The 22,651-nt window shown below is 40.4% G+C and overlaps 1 protein-coding gene across 2 annotated transcripts in view; it reads left to right on the plus strand.

Annotated features, from left to right (window-relative positions):
* The window catches only part of ITGA3 (integrin subunit alpha 3), a 1,049,629-nt gene that overhangs the window by 669,348 nt on the left and 357,630 nt on the right, over positions 1-22,651 (plus strand). For both annotated transcript variants that reach the window (XM_044055141.1, XM_044055142.1), the window contains exon 12: positions 3,299-3,444. In XM_044055141.1, coding sequence (XP_043911076.1) covers positions 3,299-3,444 — 146 coding nt within the window. The remainder of the gene's footprint in view (positions 1-3,298; positions 3,445-22,651) is intronic.

Genomic DNA, 22,651 nt, shown 5'->3' on the forward strand with positions numbered 1-22,651 from the left:
GAGACCTGAGATTCACAGGTCCTGTCAGTCTGCCTCCAGGATACTCATCTGAGGCTATTCACTTCTGGGATACCAGGATCTCCACAGTTTCTGCCCTTTTAACTATGTGCCGTTGATTTCTAGGTGCTAGGGATCTTCCTTTAATTTTCCTGGTAATGACACCTCTTAGATAGCAGTCTCTTTGCACAGGTAGCTTAGTCTCCTCCACTAGTCTAATCTGTCTTGTATGATGGGGATCCCCTTTCCCATCATGCCATTATGCCATCGGTTTGTTTATTCTGATGCTCTACTTTCTGATGTCATCAGTGGGCAACTTGGAGGATTGCTGGTTCACCTACTTGCATGTTTTTGGGACAGAGAGCAAAAGAGGACCCCTGGCAAAGCCCCACATGAATACATGGAGTACATATAGACTACACACAGAATGCATCCTAGCCAGGAACTCAGTTAGAGAACAAAACACTATAAAGCAAAAATAGCAATCATTGTAGCACTATGATATCAGTCTTCCTGCACCTGCCATTTGGATTAAATGTTTGAGATGATTGCAGGAGATAAGTGTTCCTCTGATCGTCTTCATAGATGATTATTAGGCTAATGACCTGAAGGGATCTTTTTAAACCTAGCCATGCTTCCTGTGGTTAGAATCAAACCTTAAACTTTCTGTTTTTGAGGTAAACACCCAACCCATTATACCAACACCCAACTCTCTGTATATAATGCCTTATGATCATGGTACACCATTTCTACCACTGTAACCTTTAGGCCTGATGATGTCTACTTCTACCATAATTAGAGAGACATAGCAGTATCAGTATATTGAATGAAGCTCTGTTATTGACCAGAGCCTGTAGTTTTAAAACAAATGTAAACCCAATAGGTCAGGCAGGTCATTTTTTTTCGTTTGGTCTAACATACTGACAATCTCAGCTTTAAATATAAATATGTTACAGTGCCAGTTGTCAACCCCACTACTATGTATAACATTCCTTCTAGGTGATATAATCTTAGAGTAAAGTGAAAAGTTGAGGTGAACTCCCGAAGTGGCATGGTGAAGGACACAGTAGTGCCAGGTATACTTGGCCTTGCGTTCAAAGTTAAGATTTTTATAATAGTTATAATTAAAAACAATTTGCTCCATATCCCCAAAGGAGATAAAGTGGGTTTTGGAAAATGATTTCAAATTTTTGAGTTTAACCATAGCTTTTTCTCCCCCTTTCCCCCATAACTCTAAGTTGAGAACCTCTTGACTGTCTACTCCTCAACTAAGGAGCAGGCCAGGTCAGTGCCCATTCCTACTTAGAGAGTGATTTAATGCTTCCATTTAGACATCTAGAGTCACATGACCTTGGCACTCTGGGATTCTATTTCACTGATGTAAGTTTAATAACTGCAAAGCAGTGATCAACATGTATTACTTGTGAAGCAGTGCACAAAGCTGAGATGTTATTCTATGAAAAATTGTTAGTACCTAGCCACACTGATTGTGAGACGTGTGTGTTACCTGCTGTGTGCCCCTGATGTGAGTTTGCAAATTTAGTTCTACAGTGTCTGCAGCTTTTGTAGATTCTGAGTGAAGGTAGCAATGACGATTGGGAAGGCATATGCTGGGGTGGGGGGAGCCCATCACCTTACCCAACTAAGTGCTTTACATGTATAGATAACAAATTATTCACATGTGAATAGCATAGCTATTCTCCAGTTTGTGAATTTGAACGTGAGTGTTATAAGTGAAGGGTTTATTGATGCAAGTCTGGATATATTACACTACACTGCCAAACTTCCTTGTCTAAAGCTTTTCAGTCCCCCAGTAAATGATTTACAGACATGTATACAGAAATATATATATATTACATCAGTATATATACGTGTGTGTGTGTGTGTGTGTGTGTGTGTGTGTGTGTGTGTGTGTGTGTGTGTGTGTGTGTGTGTGTATGGATCTATATTAAATAACTGATGCTTCAAAATGTTGAACTACAAACATCAAGACCAAATGGTCGACATTCAAAAACGCAGAAAATGCAAAAGAAAAAGCCCGCTGTACCCCCAGCACTCCCTACTAATTATTCATACCAAACTCTGAGTTCACACTGCAGTAGGGAAAAGGGCAAATTCCGAGTCCCGCTATTCTGTGATCTGATTAAAAGCAGTTCTGCTAATACCCAATGGTCGACTTTTCAGACTGTTGACCATTTGAACTTAATTTTATATATATATATATATATATATATATATATATATATATATACACATGTATACACACACACACACATATATATATATATATATATGTGTGTGTGTGTGTGTGTGTGTATATATATATATATATATATATATATATATATATATAGATATAGATAGACAGCTATAGATATAGCTATACACACACACACACACACACACACACACACACACACACACACACACACACACACACACACACACACAGATAACTTAAAGTCACCTATCACCATTAATCCAGCATGTTCCTAATCCTCCATCAATAATCCATGAACTCAATTCATTCTTTTATTTTTCTTGTGCTATAACAGTCTTTTTGGCTTTCTTTGCTGACTTCTTTCCACTTTAATGAATAGTTTGCACTGTTTTCTCATCTCACATTGACTATACCTCTCTAGTCATTCCCTTGCTTTCTGTACACTAATGGGTGTGTACACATAGGAGTTCCACTTAATTTCCTACTGACTGGTCTTTTGTGCAGCCCCTACTGATTGGCTGTTTATTTCTTGCTTATTGTCCATGTGTTCTTTTTTATGTCTTACTGTTCATTCTTAAATTTGTACTGCATTGTCAAATCTTTCATTCTCCACTGACCACTCATATATCTGTCTCATATCTGAGCAATTTCATTTTAATAGTGATCCATCCATTGATTTTCACTTTGTAGTAACATCATTTGTTTACCCTCCACTGACCAATGCCATTGTCCTGGACTGTTATTTCATCATTCTTTTATTCTGCACAGGTCAGTTTGTTGTTTGTGTCATATGTTCCAGCCTGATTTATATGTAGAGCTAAGCAACAATGGCTTCTTTTTATTGTGACCAGTCCCTCTACGCTGTCTAGACTGCTACACATACCGCACATTGACCAGACGTTCTGTCATCCTACGTGCGCCATTTCTTAATTGCAGATGTAATAAGGGGTGTGTACTGAGTATTGTGCTGCATGCGTGTATTACATGCTGGCCATTTCTTTCTTTACTGTGCACTGATATTTTACTTGTTCTGCAGTAACCAGTGAAATTATCTTTATTTTTGTCCTCTGAACTCTGCAGCTCTGTCATTCACTGTGGAAGCTGACAAAGAACGAAGCAAACCTCGGGTCTACTTTGTGGATTCCAAGCCAGTCCCTTCGAATGTGTATCAGGGGACCTTCTCTATGCCCAGCATGAACTGTATGTCTCTCTTTCTCAATGTGGTGGTAAGGCCAAGTCTTTTAATTATGCATTCTAATAGTGTATTTAGCAAGTTCCTATCAGTATAGGTGTTTTTTAGCCTTCGTATTATAAAAAGTGCAGTTACATGATTTCATTTGCAGTCAATGTAGCGGCATATGTGTTAATCTCAGAAAAGTATACCAAAGCAAGGAAGGTAAATGTGCTTTATGATTATAAAGCCAGAATTTTCTCCAAACCATTTGCCTTCTCAGATGTTATATGTCTTGCAGTTGCAAAGTCCATACATATCATATTGATAGCATGTACAGCAGTCCTTCACATGTATGACAAACTGCTAGCCACTGCAAGGGAGAAGATTAGGTTCGAACTTGTGATAACACAGCACCAGTGGTTAAAGTAACAGGTATTTTAGAAGCATGGATTCAATTCCCATTAACGAACGTCAATTTCTCTCATTCAGATTTGGAATTGATGTGCACTAGTCAGTGGTGTGTTTCAAACAGTAGTTTTAAAACTAATTATAACCTTCTGCCTGTGCAGTTAATCGGAGTCTGATATAAGGAAAGGCATGGCTAATAGTACTCAATATGGATAGTAAGATACAAGCAGTGAAAATGCTTTAGGCTCTTTAATTTTATATACAGATCAGGCATATTTTTATCTACCAGAGGAAAAGTTGTGTTCAGTAATTAATAAAGAATTGAAGGATTTTATCTAGGTGGGAAAAAAGGCAAGGGTCAGGTGGGATAAGCTGATCCTTCCAGTAGCACAAGATGGTTTAGGATTACCTGATATGAAGAGATATTTAGAGCTACACAGTTAAGATATATATATATATATATATATATATATATATATATACATAACACAAGCAGAAGGTTATAATTCAAAGTGGAAAGGGATGATGATAAAACGGGGGGGGGGGGGGAGTTCATAAAATAAGTAGAGAGTGGGATTTTGGATGCAGATCCTTAAGGAAAATATCAGCCATACAGAATATTATATTCATACAGTAACAGAAAGTATTCTAAGAACTAAGCCAATGCAATAATGGAGAAAGGACATTTTGCCAGTAGGGATGACTGGAATTAGGAGTACAGAGAACAGGCAAGGGGGGCTGAAATGTACTGGAGAAAAATGGCAAAGGAATGAAGGTACTGAGAGCAAATATCTAGAGAGGGAAAGGTAATAAAATAGGAAGTAGCTAAGAATACATTTGGACTGCAGGCTACAGACTGCTTTCTCACTCAGGGATTGATATTTGAATATGGTGGGAAGGATGGGGAATTCAGGGTGGGGGACCTTCTCTGCTAACGTTTTTAGTTGAATCTAGAACAGAAGCTGCTGTTAAAAAGGAATAATTAGTAGGTATACTGAATACTGCACAATGCCAATGGGAATTGATCACAGGAGGTTGGAGAAGATTGGGAGGACAGTCTGGATAAAAATTTGCAAGGAAGCAATAGGAGGACATATGTATGGCTCCCAAATATGCAACAGAGTCTGCAAGATTTGGCATTTTTGCTTGGAAGTGTTTGCATAAGTATTTTTGTATCTCAAGCAGACTCCAAATAATTTTTCCCCAGGTAGAAGGCAGGTGTGTTGGAGGTGTGATGGGGAAGAAACAGGTAACTGGGAACATGTTTTGGGAGTGTAATAAGTTGGCATACTTTAAAAATTCCCTACAGACTATCAGAAATATTGTGAGCAAATGGGTGCAACTAATGTGAGGGATTTTTGAGCCGGGATACAAGATCTGAGTTGCCTGGAAAAGGTAAGGGTTTGTTAAGATTAATTCTGGTGGCTGCCAAAAAAAAGCAATTACTGGAAAATGGAATTCAAAGTTTAATCCAGCTGTATTGGAAGTATTGCATATTGTAACATATGTAAAATAAGTGAAAGTGGGATTTTTAGAAAAGGGAAGGAGCAAATTACAAATAAAAAATGAGACTGGTGGGAACAATACATGCAGAATAATATTTTGGAGGAGGTGTGTGTTTTAAGGAAAGGCAAAAATTGATACATTTTTGTAATGTTGAATTGATGATAAATATGCAAAAGAATATATGTGATGTATAATGTTTGCAACTGGGAATATGTTAATATGGTTTGTTTTCTTTTATGTAAATGTATGGTTGCCTATGCCTCAAGTGGTAATTCAATAAAGGTGTTAAAAAAAACAGTGCTAATAGTACAGTAACTAAGGGCACTTGTGTGTATATGTAAGCTCTTTTTCAAGGAAAATTTGAAGCAGTTCAACTAGTTTGGCTGAAAACACAAGATATGTCTTAAATTGCTTTCTTGATGCAATGTGAACAGTTTTATTGCTAATGTTTTCCAAAGGACACACAGAGAACTGTACTGAAACTAAACTGGGGCAGACATGACTGCAACAGAGAAAGATTTATTATCATTGTAGTTATTTGTTTTTTCTTTGTGTGTGTGTATATCTTCAAAGTGGTGTTCCAGCCCCTTTATATCCCCCCTCTTGCATGCCCAGTACTTATCAAAAACTTTGTTTACCTTTACTTGGTAATATAACGAGATGGTCAGCCGGCCTCCTATCATTCCCTTTCCCTTTACCCACCTCTCCTGTGACGTCTTAAATAAGTTTGTGTATTTCCCCTCCACTGTTCATTTTGGTATTCCACTCCATGGGTCCACGAATGTTTGTGTAGAAAAGTATGTTCACAGCTTCATTAAGTAGTGCACTCGACTGTCTGTGACCCTTATTTTTCCTCATTTGTTCTTTGCAGGGTGACCCCTTCATATATCTCCCTTGCATGATCTTGTTCCAAGTACCATGACCTCTCTCCCTTCTGGTCTCGAAGGATAAACATTCGAAGTGCTATAATATCCTTTCCTACCCTTTCCACTCACCCTTCTGTTGACTTTTCTCTGGATAACTGACAACACTCTGATGCCACTGTATGGTTTGCAGAACAGCAGACAATACATAAAATGTGACATATGTCCTAGTAGAATGGGAACAGTAATTCTCAGTTTCTGGCATGGGTCTTCATGAGCATGCATCCCAGCATTCTGCTTACTGTTGCCATGGTTCTCTCATGCTGTGTCTGATGGTTCAGTCCAGGTGTGAACAATGGCCTCAAGTTTGTTAATGTCAGCGCTTCGTGTCCTGTGTCTTTGTTAGAGTAGTTTTTGTCTGACTAGTAGCTTGCACTCAGAAACAATGTTTTTTCTTCAGTGATCTTTAGTTAAATGTTAATAAAATATTATGTTTTAATTGTGGTAGGATAAGTTGGCAATAAGACATAGGTGCACCAGGATTATACGACACAACATCGAAGTGCACAAGCATTGATACTGACAATTCAAACCCAAATTAACCCCTCTCCCCCCAAAAATAAAATTAAACACCAAGTGGTCAATGTCTGAGTAACAATACCATTAGAGAAAGGAATTTTCATAATATAATGTGTAAGGTTAGGGGTAGGGGCATGGTTAAGCTTAGAGAGTGAGGGGGAAGACTTGGACTATTCTTCCCAAATGTCCTTTTGTCAGGGTATAACAGACACAGAATATACTAAACCCTCTGTTTCAACCACAGAGGAACTCCAGTTTGGTGACTGTCTTTGCAGAATAAAAGATAACTTCAGAATGGGAGGTCAAGGGGGTAAAAGATACCCACAAAAAGTATTTGAGCTTCTAGACACTGTGGCAATTCCTCTAGTCTTAGGAACACTATAGGATGCTTTCTTTGCCTCAGAAAACTGGATATCCAGCACACTTTCCCTAAAAAGGTATCTTAGGTTTACCTGTAGTGGATATAGCAGTGGGGTTTGGGCATTCAGACAAGGGTTCAAAACTGGCTCAGAGTCCAAGTGCTCTTCCCAGTGATAAAGAGAACAGAGTGTGGGATCAATTTTGGAAGAAACTATGTACAGCTAACAGTCTGGCCTTCAGAGCCATTAACTGTCAGACACACTTGATCAAGTTTCAGATTGGTGGTCTAGACCAGATGGATGAGTCTGGAGAAGTGTTTGATGCCTGTCTGAGAGTGAAGTTATTAGACCTCAGCCAGTCACTCCGTCAGTCAGTTGGCTGACCACTCCAAGTGTGGCTGTGCTGCTGTGGCTACAGTATCCAAGATGGCAGCTATGGGGTCCATGATTAGGAGGGTCTATATTAGATAATCAAAATCTACTTACCCCAAACCTGTATTAATTGACACCAAAACAGCGAAACACACTTCAGCTAACATCAAAAATTTTAGTAGAGTAAGTAATCACTTGGCCACTACAACACCACAACACACTGCACTAAATCAAACCCACCAAAGTGGGGGGCTTTGCCCCCACACCCACCCTAACTGTATATACCAAGTCTGAGACCGAACTACAGCGTTGTGGTATTGGCCAATTGCTTCCTTACTTTAGGAAAGTTTTTGTCGTTAGTGCAAGTGAATTTCGCTATTTTGATTTCAATTATCTAATGTAGACCCAATTAGGAGATTTGCTTGTGTGAGCCTACAGTCCCTGACAGAAGATGTCAAAATGAAACTTGTTAATGACTCCCTTGATAGGGATCTGCTATTTACGAACATAGTAGTGAAGTACGCAAAAAATGGAGAAGAGGGGTAAGGCTACACAGTCAATGAAACCATGTCTAGTTTTCCACTGCCCAATGCCTAGGTATCACAAGAACTGTCCATCAAAATATGGGTCCTATTATTACAGACAAGGAGGCAAAGTTTAAAAAGGACAAGCAAAAAACGAAATGCCAGAAAGACCAAAAAGGGAAGCCCAGGGCCCCAGTGCCCTCTATCCCCCTAAGGAATAGCCATGATGACATGAGTCGTCTCCATCTCCTACTCTAAACCCTAGGCCGTGCTCATAAAGGATCTCCATCTCCTACTCTAAACCCTAGGCCGTGCTCATAAAGGATAGACTCTATCCCCCTAAGGAGTAGCCATGACGACATGAGTTGTCTCCATCTCCTACTCTAAACCCTAGGCCGTGCTCATAAAGGATAGACTCTATCCCCCTAAGGAGTAGCCATGACGACATGAGTCGTCTCCATCTCCTACTCTAAACCCTAGGCCATGCCCATAAAGGATAGACTCTATCCCCCTAAGGAGTAGCCATGACGACATGAGTCGTCTCCATCTCCTACTCTAAACCCTAGGCCGTGCTCATAAAGGATAGACTCTATCCCCCTAAGGAGTAGCCATGATGACATGAGTCGTCTCCATCTCCTACTCTAAACCCTAGGCCGTGCTCATAAAGGATAGACTCTATCCCCCTAAGGAGTAGCCATGATGACATGAGTTGTCTCCATCTCCTACTCTAAACCCTAGGTCGTGCTCATAAAGGATAGAAGAAAGGGTGACCCGATCTATAAGAAACTGCGATAGCATCGCAGATGGGTGCTCTAAATCATCTCTCACATTAAATTGCATTTCTTAAGAAAACAAAAGATGTCAGATATTCCTCCATTTCTAAGGTAACAGGTGCATCTGGTCCCTCCTCAGTTTTACAAGAGCTCCTACAGCTGGAAGTAACAGAACCAATGCAAATCAGGACCAAAAATTCCTAGTGCTTATAAAAGTGGATCAGTGGAGGCCCATCCTGAGGCTAAACACCAGCCTCAAGGTTCCACACTTCAGAATGTTAAAATAGCAGGACCTCGTATTACTCCTATTACCTCAAACTGTGATTGTTGCCCTAGATTTCAAGGATGCTTACCTCCATATACCAGCTTAAAGGGACTGCAGATGCTTTCTCAGATTTGAGGAGAGGGTAGCCCCGACTTTACCTTATTGTTCTTTGGATGGCTACTGCAGCTGGGATATTTACAAATTGACTGTCTCTGATAATTATATATTGTAGAACCAATCACATTCATATTAGTCCCTACCCAGATGACCGACACAGTGGAAGGTAGGAACGGTTGTGCAATTTACTTTGGATTGTTTCCACAACCTGAGGGTTTCCTTCAGCATTCCCACTTCAAGCCTCAGCCCTTCTAAAATCTTTTACTGGATTTCAAAAACCAGAAGAGCTATCTTCCTCATGACAAAGTGAAATCCCTTGCATTACTGTTTTAAACCATGAACAAGATATAGTGGTCACAGTCAATAAAATTGTGTGTGCTCTGGGTTTGATGGCCTCCTCAATTATAATGATCCTTCTGACACAGATGAACATGAGAAGGTTTGATTGGTATCTCAAGACACACCTGGATCCAGAACTCTAAGTCACTGGTTGAGATGATCCCTCTGCTGCCTTGCATTACAAAAGGGCTAGAGTAGCAGTCCAACCAGTTCAGACACAACCAAGAAGTGTTCTTTACACAAGCCTCTAGGTACATATGCTTCAAATCTAGCTTGGGGAGCACATTCAGGGGGCCTTGAGGTAAAGGAAAGAAACCTATAAATGTAAAGAAAAAGATCTTGTTGCTGCTGCTGCTGCTGCTGTTGATGATGATGATGATGATGATGATGATGAATAATGCTGAAAATTTGGACGCTCAAAGCTTTCAAACCCACCTGGAAAAAAGGGCCCTGCAAGAAGTGACAGTAGACAAACACTACTGTAAGGTGAAACATCAACAGTCTAGGAGGAAATTTGTTCTTATACTATGTGCAGGCTAAACATGACTGCATTGCAGATAGTTTTTTAATCCCAGATGATATTAAAGGCATTCAGCATCCCATCCTAGTTCATATCAGGGATGGTCCAGCTAAGAAGATCACCTGCAGAGCTCACACACGGATGCTACACAGGGATGTTTTCCTTCAGATTACATGCAGGTGAGGTGTTTCAGATATGGAGTTGTTTGCTTTTCTGAACAACAAACACCTAAGGAATCTGTGCCCAGAGAACCCCACAGGAAGCTTGGGGACTAGATGTCTTTTTCCCTAAATAGACAGATAATCTGTATTAATTCTCTCTAATTTCTGTTCTACAAGTGTTATCCAGATGGCACAGAATGAGGAGCCAGTGATGTTCCTACTAGCACCATTTTTGTTCCTGGCAGAACTGGATGTCCTTCTAGTCATCTGTTGCAGTACTCATTAAATGAGGGAGTTCCCTGTCATAGGTGACCCGATGTCAGCCAGTATACAAAAGACTTTTACTACTGTAGGGTACATGATACATCAAACATTGGTTGCAATTGGACGTTGGCCATAAAAGTGACGTGTGCATGCGCCATCCTCAGAACATCTCTGCTGCCAGATCTGAATGCCAGATTCCAACATATGGTCTGACTCCAAGTCGTTTGCAATTCTTCAATTTTCAGATAAGTGCTCCGTTGGGGAATTTTTTGACTAATTTGCTGCTGTCTTTGGTTAGGGTTCATATCATCCAAGAGGGCAAGTGCCATTATGGATGACAAATTCCACACAAGTATAGCCACTTCCAGTGTCTGTTCTGCCTAGATCAAAATCGCAACCACAAAAATTGCTCTGTTTCTCAAGCATTTGTCCCAAATACCTTAAGAAGTAGATTATCCTCTTTAGCTGTCTACCTAGAGAACCAGCGCTTAAAGCTGCTAGCAAAAAGTACTATGGAGGGATCCTTGGGGCGCAAAGGTGAGTCGAGTTTGAAACAGAAGGCCAAAAAGCAAAGGCCTGAACCTTCTACTGTGCCTCTGGACAACGTCATCTCTCTTGAGGTGGAGGAGAGCCTGGAAACATAACCAGCTCACAGATTGGTTCCACAGGCTGAGCCTGACATCCAGGCCGCCTTAGATCCGAGCATAAGCAGGTCCGCAGAGGCTCAGCAGGCATCCTTTTCAGATGTCCAAAGGGAACTATGACTCATGATAATGGAAGGCCCTAAAGGGTTTCCTCAGATCCTTGTAAGGGAAGAGGTAGATTCCGATCTGATAGAATGTAGGCCTACATCGCGGCCTCCCACCCTACTTTCATTGAAAAAAGAAACCAAAAACAAAACATTTATCTCAGGCAAAAGATCCTGCTAGTGACTGGCAACAATTCACTCAGGGCCTTTTCAATGCCTTTATGTCCCTTAGGCCTACCCAGGCTTTACAGCTCCCTCTCCCAGTACAGCCTGTCCACTTAAAAGGACTAGGGCAGAGGATTCATCAGAGAAAGAGGCATCCTCAGTGGAGAAATCTCTGAACTACTCATCACGGATCCCTTCCCCCCTGGATTATGCCTACCCAGAAGAGGAATCCAATGGAACAGACTCACCTATGGAAGACCTTTCCTTTGGAGAGACTCTAGCTAAAATGACAGACCACTTTAAATGGGATAGCGCCCAAGAATCTGAAGTACAAAAAATATACTATGAAGTACTACAGGTGGAATCACCTAGCCCATCTGCTGTCTTGGCTGCCTTTTTTGATGCTTTTGCCTCAGCTTCACAGACACCAGATTCCCAGCCAGTCAACCCCAAAAATGCAGACCACTTCTATAAGGTCCTACAGGACTGTAAGTTTCTCTTCAGATGCCATTGTGAAGACCCTTCTGTTATTTCTGTGGCTTTTGACAAGCCATCAAAATTGCTGCCCTCCACTACCCTCCTACCATCAGATAAGGATAACAGGACCCTGGGTAGACTAGGCAAAAAGGTGTACACTTCCACCACTCTTGCATTTAGGGCCATAAATTACCAAATGCACATGGTCAAATTTGCTTTAGAGCTTATGCCCCAACTTTCGCAGGTAATTGCAGACTTACCTAATTCAGAAAATTAAATCTTGGCTACTTCCTTGTTTTTTGCAGCTTCTCAAGTAGCACGACACTGCATACAGTGTAGCTATGATGCTGCAGAAGCCTCCACCAGAGCAGCTACATCTGGATCAGACTTAAGAAGATTCTCTTGGCTAAAGCTCCAGCCCTTACCTGAAGACATGAAAGCCAAACTTATGAATGCTCCTTTGGACAACGTTGCTTTGTTTGGCCCTGCAACTGCTTACTTGTTCAAATCATTATAGGAAAAAGGGTAAGGAATTGGAAGAATTGAAACACGTTTTTGTTTCTCTAGTAAACAAGTTCCAAAGAAACTACCCTGCAAAACCTGTGTTTGTACCTAGGCATTCACCTCACCCCCAACCCAGAACAAAAATGAGTGACAAGAGACCACAACAGCCTAAGGCCTCTCTGGCAGCTCTGTCACCTAAGCAGCCCTTTTCTGACAAACAGTCTTCTCTTTGACTGTTCTCCCCCTCTAACCCACATCACACTTTCCCAGTGCCTTCCTATGTCCCTACCAGCCTGGGAAAGCATAACCCAAGACTCCTGGGTCCTCACCACTGTTCAAAAGGGGTACTTTATGGTAGGGGACCAACAACCCCTTCTTCAGGGGCATCCCTCAACCTCCCAGGGAGCAACTACCTTTTTTTTCAGATGTTTTGTTAGAATTGATGAACCAAGGGATCATTCAGAGTGTTCCCAAAAACCAAACAGGAAAAGGATTTTATTCCAGGTTGTTCTTGGTGCCCAGTAATGAAGGTCCCTGGAGACCCATCCTCGACCTGTCTCATTTCAGAACTTTTCTAAGGGTTCCTGCCTTCTGCATGCTGACCCTCTAGACTTTGTTCCCCCTTATTCTGCCACAAGCCTTCATGATTACCCTGGATATCAAGGATGTATATCTGCACATCCCCATCCATCCCAAATACAGGAAGTATTTACACTTCTCTGTGTCATCATCAAGACATTTTCAGTTCTGAGCCTTGCCCTTTGGACTTTCCACCACACCAAGGGTCTTCACCAAATGTCTGGCTCCTGTGATTGCCCACTGCAGACTTCAGGGACTACATATTTTTCCTTATCTGGATGACCTTCTCCTGCTAGCTACCTCCACAGAGGAGATGGAATGAAATATTATCTTTACCATCAATCGTCTACAAACTCTGGGGTTCACCATAAACTTAAAGAAAACAGTGTACAATAAATTTAAAGAAGTCAGTTCTCACCCCCTCACAGGATCAGATTTTCCTGGGGTGCATTATACAAACTGATTTTATGAAGGTCTCTCTACCCCAACAAAAGGTACAGGTCCTCACCCTGTACTTCAGAAATCTTCTGCTGGTTCACCACATTACAGCCAGAGAGTTTCTCAGGGTCTTGGATGTTATGGAATCCACCATTCCCATGCTCCCCTTAGCCAAACTCCACATGAGAAAATGCCAGTGGTATCTAAAGTCAGATTGATGCAATACCAGCACCCCTTAGAATTCCCCATTCCTCTCATCCCCTGTCTGAAGAGAGAACATCAGTGGTGGATATATCAAGTGTCACTCAACCCAGGAATTCCCTTCCACCCACCTGCTCCTCACCAAGAGATCTTCACAGATGTTTCAGACATAGGCTGGGGAGCAACTTTCAGCCACCTGAAAGCAAAAGGGGTCTGGTGTCCCTCTCAGCTGAAGGAACACATGAGTGGAAGGGAGATGAGGGCACTTCTATTGACCATGCAGACCTTCCATCCCCTCTTCCATCCAGGACCTCTAAAGCCATTCACAGACAACATGACAGTCCTCTGGTATGTGAACATGTGAACAAACAGGGTGAACCAAATCCTACTTATTATGCAGGCTAGCTCTTCAGGCTTAGGAGCTGGTAATTCAATTCCAGGTGACCCTTCAGGCAGTATACATCTCTTCATCACAGAATTGTGTGGCAGATTACCTGAGCAGGTCCTAAACATCATCCCATGAGTGAATGCTTCAAAGGGATGTGTTTCTGGACATTGTCCACCAGTGGGGTATTCCCCAAGCAGACCTTTTTGCAACCCCCATGAACAGCTTCCACAGTTTTGTGCCAGAGAGCCTCATCCTCTGGTCTGGAAAGCGGATGTCCTTTCTTTCTTTTGGAAGGGGATGTTTCTATATGCATTTCCTCCCCTTCCCCTCATTCCAGAAGTCCTGTCCAAAATTCAGCAGGACAAACCAAAAATCTTGCTGGTGACTCCCTTCTGGCCAAGACAACACTGGTTCCTTCCCCTCCTGCATTTAGCCAAGGGAAATCACCACAAGTTATCTCACAGAGTGGACCTTCTCACAGAAGATAAAGGGACCCTTATCCATCCCCACCTCTCAACTCTCCAATTGATCCTGTGGGTGATAGGGTACTAATTCCTTTCAGAAACCTATTCTCTGAGGACAGGCTTACACTCCTGCAGGAGGACAGGAAACCAAATACCAGAAAATCTTATTTAGCCAAATGGAAGAGGTTTTCAGTCTGGTGTCTGAAATGAAACCAAACTCTGCTGACAGTGGAAATTCCCCTGGTCTTATCTTATTTGTGTGAATTGCTCAACACTGGCTTGGCTTACTCTTCAGTGAAAGCCCATATGTCAGCCATATCTGCCTCTCTGCCTCTACCTCCCCCATTAGATAGCAGATTTGAGGCTAAACAATTTCTTAGGAGCATCCTACAGATTAGACCTCCCTGGAAAACTATTCCACCTCCCTGGGACCTTAACTTTGTTTTGGAAAAGCTGACTCTCTCACCTTTCGATCCAGCTTCCTCAGATTCCCTACAGTACTCCTGCTGGAAGACTGTTGCCTCTAGCCTTGACTTCAGCCAGATGAGTGCCTGATCTACAAGCCCTTATGATATCCCCACCCTTTCTGGTCTTCCACAATGACAGGGTTTCCCTTTGCACAAACCCCTCATTTAATCCGAAGGTAGTCAATGACCTGTCTTTAAATTAGTCCATCAACTTACCTACCTTTTTACCTTTCCCCAAGAACCCTAGTGAGAGGGTACTCCATACTTTAGATATCCACAGACACCTTAGATTTTATTTAGACAAAACCAAATCTGTTAGAAAGTCAGATCAGCTTTTTGTTTCTTACAACCCAGGGTCCTGGGATGGGCTGTGTCCAAGCAGACTGTTTCCTCCTGGATTTCCAAGACCATTACCTTTTGCTACACTCTCCATGGTAAGATTCTTTCCCTTCCTTTGTTAGGGCTCACTCCACCAGGGCTGTTGCCTCATCTGGGGCCTTTTTCAAGGGATTGGATACTAATTCAATTCTTGAAGCAGCTACATGGACCTCAGTCTGTACTTTCACCAAACACTACAAATTAGATGGAATCTTTTAGAGCAGTGTTTGCCAGAGCCATACTGCGTGGGTTTCTGGAAAGCTCCTCTGCTGTACCTTCCTTCCTTACTTCATGAGCTTTGGTATTCTCTCGCATGTAATGAATATGGCAGCAGGTGAAAAGAAGGGCATAGAATAGTTGTGTAAAATCTTATCATAAATGTAGATGTCCTCTTCACTGCTGCGGTATTCCTATCCCTCCTTCCTTCCACCTGACCTTGCTTCTTCTTGAATGATTCTTACCCACCTTCCTTAGGTTGGCATTTCTCCTGGGGCAGTCAGTTCTGAGGATGGTATGTGCATACGTCACTTTTATGGCCAATGTCTGATCACAGAATATGTGCAACATACCATGCAGCCTAAAGTAGTTAAAGTCTTTTGCATACTGGCCGACATTGGGTAACCTAAGGCCAGGAACTCCCTTACGTAATGAATACTGCAACAGTGAAGAGAAGGACCATCTATTGTTATGGTAAGATTTTACGCAACTATTCTTTCTACCTCTTCATTCAGATATCCATGGTGAAATCTCAAATGTTGCCTTTGCAAATGGACCTCCTCATTCATAGGTTCATAAGTTCATAGTAAGTACTAGGCTAGCTTCTATTCTGGGCCATTTTAACCATATCCAATTTCCCTCAAAAGTGATTATCAAACCCTGTACCATGTGCCTGTTAGGTAAGCACCTTAACAATGATGCCAACTCCCAACCCCAGCATGAGGGGATCTTAGTACACTCCAACCTAAAGACCCTGCAGTTTACTGTCAGATGATTTAACTCTCTTACCATTTAGGCCCTAGTTAAGCCACGGTGGTGCAGCGGTAGCATTGTCACCTCACAGCAAGATGTTCTCCCATTCGATTCTCGGCTGGAGCGCCTTCTGTGTGGAGTCTGCATGTCCTCCCCACAGTCGAGTGGCATTTGAAAGACATGCGTGAATGGGTGTGCCTTCGTTAAAGGTTGAGCGTCGGGCTGGCACCTCGGCACTGTAAAAATCTACTGCCAATCATTAGTGGACTGGAGTTCCGCTGTGGCGACCCCTTACTGGGAAAAGCCAAAATAATAACAACCATTTAGGCTCCAGTTCACTGAGGAAGTACTGACTATAATTAAGAAGGCTTGGAAGCCTGCCCCAGGGAAATCCTACTTATCCAGTATCCAAATGGAAGAGGTTTTCTCAGTGGTGCCACAGAAAGAATTGGGACCCTAGCACTACAACAGTGCCCTTGATATTCCAATATGTAAATGAGCTGTTCAGTTCTGTCATGACTTATGCCTCTGTAAAGCTAGGTGTGGTATTCATAGCTCTAAACTTCACAGAACAGCAAGGGCAATCAGTGAACCATGTTACTATGGCCATACTCAAATCAACTAAGCCAGAACAATCAGCACTGATTGTGGCAATGTGCAGCCCTACACAGAAATGCTCACAGCAGATCCACATATTCTACTCATCCTAAGTTTGTTTCCATGGAGGTGAGTCATATTCAGTAGAAGCTGCACATACTCTGGAGCCCATTGTACTTGCATCTAAGAGGGAGATACACAGTTGGACTATATTGTGGTTCATAAAGCACAGTGTGGCTGCACCTAATTTGCATAGTAAGTTTGTAAATCTGCCCCTTAACTTACCATAGTTTTCCTCAGCTTTTTCATTACTTACGAATACCCATTCAGCTGCACACAGTAAGCACCAAGAATACATGCAGCATCTTTACCGCCATGTGTATTCATGGTGCTTACTGCTTGCAGTAGAATAGGTAAAGGAGCAGGTGATTTCAAATAATGAGTGAAACACATTACCTAACTTACCAGTGGTACACACTCATAGGTAATACATATGATTCTGAATGCAGAGATGATAAGTCAGCGAGCAAAGGAGAGTAGTACTGCTGAAACTGCATTCATCCTCAAGTCTTGGTGAGAACCTTCATGAGATGGACTGTGTTTTTCACAAAATCTCACAAAGATGACACTGATATGTAGACTGCATTTTTTTTATAGCATATATCATGGACAGAAGTAGGTCAAAAATTAAAATAGATAGCTGGGTGCACAAGACCCCTGATAAAAAAGTGCCCAGTTCTGATAGGCGCACTGGTGCCAGGACTGGAAAAAATGACAGTGTAGAATCCTCAAGTCACAGAAACATTCTTACAATGGAACTAGGCCAGGCCCAGGGGGAGGATGGCCCCCCTGTTTTAGAAGGAGGTAGCAGTCCACAAAAATCTCAAAAACTGATAGGCCGAAGAAGAGCCATAAAGATGATAGAGTGGACTATTGAGTATAAGAAAGAAATTATGTTTTGTTACTATTATGCAAAAAGCCCAGAATTTCCAGACACAAGATATATGGACATGGGAAAGAAAAAAGAGATTTGATATGGTCTAATATTTATGCAAAGGAAAAACAAAACTAATCAATACTAAAAGAGCAGCAGCAAATATATTTGAAGAAAAATACAGGCAAATTAATCTGTACATGGAAACTTTGCAAAACAAAAAATAAGAAGACAGAGGAAAAGTAGAAAAGAAGATGAATGATGGAAGAGTTAAAGAAATAGAAACTGAGGTTATGGAGTACCTGCAAAGCGAAGGATTCCGTGAATAAAATCTAACTCAGAAAATACCACAGCAACTTAGAGCAGTAGATATCCAAATTAAGGAGAAACCAGTGTAATAGGAAGCAACTGCTCAGTTGCCATATGAAGATATTTTGGAGCCTTCCACAGGAAACCAGTATAAATGTTTACCTGAAGCTGGACAGCAAGGGAAGGAACAGGAAACTATGGCAACTCTGACTTGGTCAATCATGGGGAGTAATAGGCTAGTGAGTTCCCATATGACAGAACAATGGATGACACAGGATGAAATTGAGAATGTTCAACAGGACAATGCTTTAGAACTTTCTATAGAATGCCAACAGAAAAAGGAGAACAAAAAAAAAATATGCCCTTAGTTTAGAAGAAAATGAGCTAAGAGAAGAGTTGCTTGATTTAATATAGATAGACATATAAACATCAATGAAAGAAATAGACTACAGAAGGTTAATAAAACCCAAAAAGTTAGAAATTTTATAAAACAAAGGATCACAGTAATTAGAACTGTCCATAGAGATCCATGTGATATAACAGAAGTAAACAGATATATTACTGTGCAGCTAAATTAATAACAGATAAAATTTTACAACATGAATACAGGGTAGTAAGGGAGAGGAAGAGGAGAAATCAACTACCATTGTGGAGGTATCAAATAGAGAAAACTACAAAGGAATTAACACAAGAACTGTCACAGTTAAGAGTATAGGAGAGGGAACAGATCAAAAATACTGAAAAATGGGCATGGTAAAAGCAATGTGCCGTATTATAATGGCTCAGGATTTATCATGCACTATCACAAATAATAAACTAAAAATATCGGCATAGGCAGAAAAGATTTAGAAGAATTACACAAATAAATATAAAGGAAAAGTACAAAATAAGCAATTTATTGATGACCCAAAAAAGTTTTATAGCGAAGTTGGAAACAAGGTAAAAGGAATTAAAAGACCACCAAAAAAAGAAGAAATAGATGCATTTTGGATAAGTATTTATGAAGATCCTGTGGAACTAAATGGATAGAAGAAGTAAAAGAAAGAATAAGAAGTTCAAAGGTACAGAATATGAAATCAGATGAAGTAACAGCCAGAGAGACTGAAACAAAGTTAAGAAAAGACTCTGACTGAAAAACTCCAGGCCCAGATGCAGTACCTAACTTCTGGTTAAAAGTATTAACATCTTTGCACAAAGATTTAGCCATGAGTAAGATCTATTTATATGCACACCCCAAACAGACACCAACCTGGCTAACAACAGGAAAAACAATGCTACTACTTAAAAGTGAACCTGCAAGCTACCCTAAAAATAATAGACCAATAACTTGCCTTCAGACGACAAATTAATTATACACTGGGATTAATGCAGACAGAGTTTATAGAAATTTAGAAGAAAACTCAGTAATGGCAATAGAACAAAAGAGCAATAAAATAAAATCATACGAAACAAAGGTTAATTTGTTGTTAAATAAAATCATAGTGACAGCTGTAAAAAGAGGAAGAATCTAAGTATGTCATGAACTGACTACAAAAAAAGCATTTGACAGTATCCCACATTTATGGATAAAAGAGTGCCTAAAATTTTATAAGACACACCCTACACTAATAAACTACATCATAGTGACCATGAAATAATGGCAAACCACTTTTCAGTTAAGCCAAGATAAAGGACAAATTATTATTCCAGGGATAAAAATCCAAAGGGGGATATCCCAGGGTGACTCTCTGTCACCGCTGTTCTATTGCCTTGCCCTTATCCCATTAGGCTGTCTGCTTAACACATTAGGTCATGGTTATAATTTGGCTCCCAGAAAGCAACAACGTGTAAAGACCTCTCATCTTCTTTTTGTGGATGATTTTAAACTGTATAGTTCATCAGATGAGGAACTGAAAGCAAAACTGCAAGTAGTTTAAACTTTTTCAGATGATATAAGAATGTCATTTGGTCTTAATAAATGTGCAAAAGAACCTTTAAAGCAGGAAAGCTGCAGCACCAAGAAAACATCAGTTTGGGACAAGAATGTGATATAAAAGAACTGCAGCAATATGGAGTGTATAAATATTTGGGAATTGATGAAGGATATACACTACAACATGAACAAATGCAAATAAATCTTAGCAAGGAATATTTTAGAAGACTTAAATTAATCATGAAAACAGCGTTGACATCTAGGAACAAAATTCAAGTTATAAACCAATTTGCTTTTCCTGTCCTAACTTACAGTTTTGGAGTGATTGACTGGCCCCAAAAGGTGATGGGTAGATTAAACAGGAAAACAAGAAAGATGTTCCATGCTCATCAAATGATTTATAAAAATCAGTGTATACCAATATTATATATTCCTCGTTCCGAAGGAAGTATGGGCCTACTTGAAATTGAGTACATGTGTAGATCTGCAACTGTGGGACTGCGTACATATCTGTTGACCTCACAAGATAAAATATAGTGAAAGTTTTGAAACATGAGGAGAATAAATCTAAGGTGACTTCCCTTCTTAGTCTAGTAGAAGCATGTCGGTGTCAAGGTTGGAATGGAAATCAAACCTGGATTAGATAAACATCAGGCAACAACTGAATATGTCAAAAAAACAGAAAAATAATATAAAAAGAAAGAATAAGGTGAAGGATCAGGTGAGAAGGCAAGAAATGTGGAAAATGCATAAATATAGTTGCAAGTATAGAAAACTCCTGGAAGAACCTCATGTTGATCAGGAGCGAATGCCGGAATAGTTAAGGAGAGGCAAACTCAAACCAAAAGATAAAAGGCTAGTTTTGGAGGCCCAAGATAGTGGACTATGTACACATTTGTTTACAAAGTCCATTGAACATAAGGGTGAAACAGACAAATGTAGTTTTGTAAAACAGAATTGGAAACAGGTGCACACCTTGTTGCTGGTTCTGATATACTAATGGCAGAAGGACTGTATACTGAAAGGCATAAAAACGTGGCAAGACTGTTGCACTGGGCATTGTGCAAACATTATAATACTGAAGTAGATGAAAAACACTGGAAACATGAGCCACAAAGTATCATAGAAAATGATAAAATCTACATTACATGGGATCACCTATTACCAACAGTTTAAAAGATAGATGCTAGAAAACCAGATATAGTGGTCCATGAAAAGAAGACAAAAGAAGCATTGATCATTGAAATTGCTACACCCAGTGACTACAGTGTCTTGTGTACAGAGAGACACAAATTCATAAAATATCAGGATTTGCAGGTGGAAATGAGAGTAATGTGGAAGAAAGATACCCGGATAGTTAATAGTAGTAGGAGCAACAGGTCTTATAAAAAAGAATCTACAGTCGTATTTAGATATGTTACCAAAACATGTAACTCTGTATGAACTGCAGAAGAAGTCATTACTGGGCACATTGTGCATGTTGCGAAGAGTGCTTTTGGGTGACATCAGAGACTGAAACAATACTAATTTCATGAACTTCAATCATACTTTGACTTAAATGGGGTCCATTCCCGTCATGGTATTAGAAACCCAAAAGATTTGGAGAAATTAAAAAGAGAGAAACCATAATACATACCTACATACCTGCTACTACTACTGCAACAGAGGCCAGCATAACACAGTCTATAGGAACAGACCATAGAAACCAGAAGTCAGAACTAGTGCTACGATATGCATTTCTAATACAGAGCAATTCATTGCCCACACGTCCCAAAATGTTCATAGACAGATGGCAGGTATCCGTTTGTCACCTATGTCACATTTCATTAAATGCAGGCGAGTGATTACTGTCTCTATCAGGGCCTGATGTCAGAATATAGGCAAAGAGAAATTGGTAGGGGAATCCTAAATGAAAGACTTGCACTGGTTAAGTTTTTAGTTAAATCTAAAGCAGAAGTTGCTGGTAAAAAGGGATACTTACTAGGGCATATAAAGTATTGCACAATAACTTTAGGAATCAATTACAGGGGGTTAGAAAAGATTGGGAAGAGAGATTAGATAAGTAATTCACAAATAAACTATGGGAGGCTGTATGTACGGCTCACAAATATGTAACAAAGTCTAGAAGATTTAGGATTTTTTCCTGGAAGTGTCTGCACAGGGACTTTTACACCCCAAGCAGACTCCAGAGAATTTTACCTCAGCTAGACAGCAAATGCTGGAGACATGTTGGGGAAGAAAGGGGTAACTGGTAACATATGTTTTGGCAGTTTAATGAGTTGGCAGACTTTAAAAAGTTCCTATAGAGTACTCTGTCAGACATACTGGGTGAGCAAATGAGTGTAACTAAGGAAATTATTTTATTTTGAGCTGGGATATAGGATCTGAATGGCCTAGACATAGTAAGGCCTTGTTAAGTGTAATTCTGGTGGCTGCCAAAAAAAGCAATTACTAGAAATTGGAAATCAAAATCTAAACCAGCTATACTACTGAATATTGTAGCAGAGATAAAGGAACAGAAAGTGGGGTCTTTAAAAAGTGGAGGGGTAAATTACATAGAAAAAGATTGAAATTTTGGAAACAATGCATGCAGAAAAAAGTTTTGCAGGTGGAATGAGGTTTAAGAGGTGGCAGAAATTGAATAATTTATGTAATGTTGCTTAGATTATAGAATATAAA

The sequence above is a fragment of the Protopterus annectens genome, chromosome 13.part0, assembly GCF_019279795.1.
Source record: "Protopterus annectens isolate FY-2018-M chromosome 13.part0, PAN1.0, whole genome shotgun sequence".
Classification (NCBI taxonomy): domain Eukaryota; kingdom Metazoa; phylum Chordata; order Ceratodontiformes; family Protopteridae; genus Protopterus; species Protopterus annectens.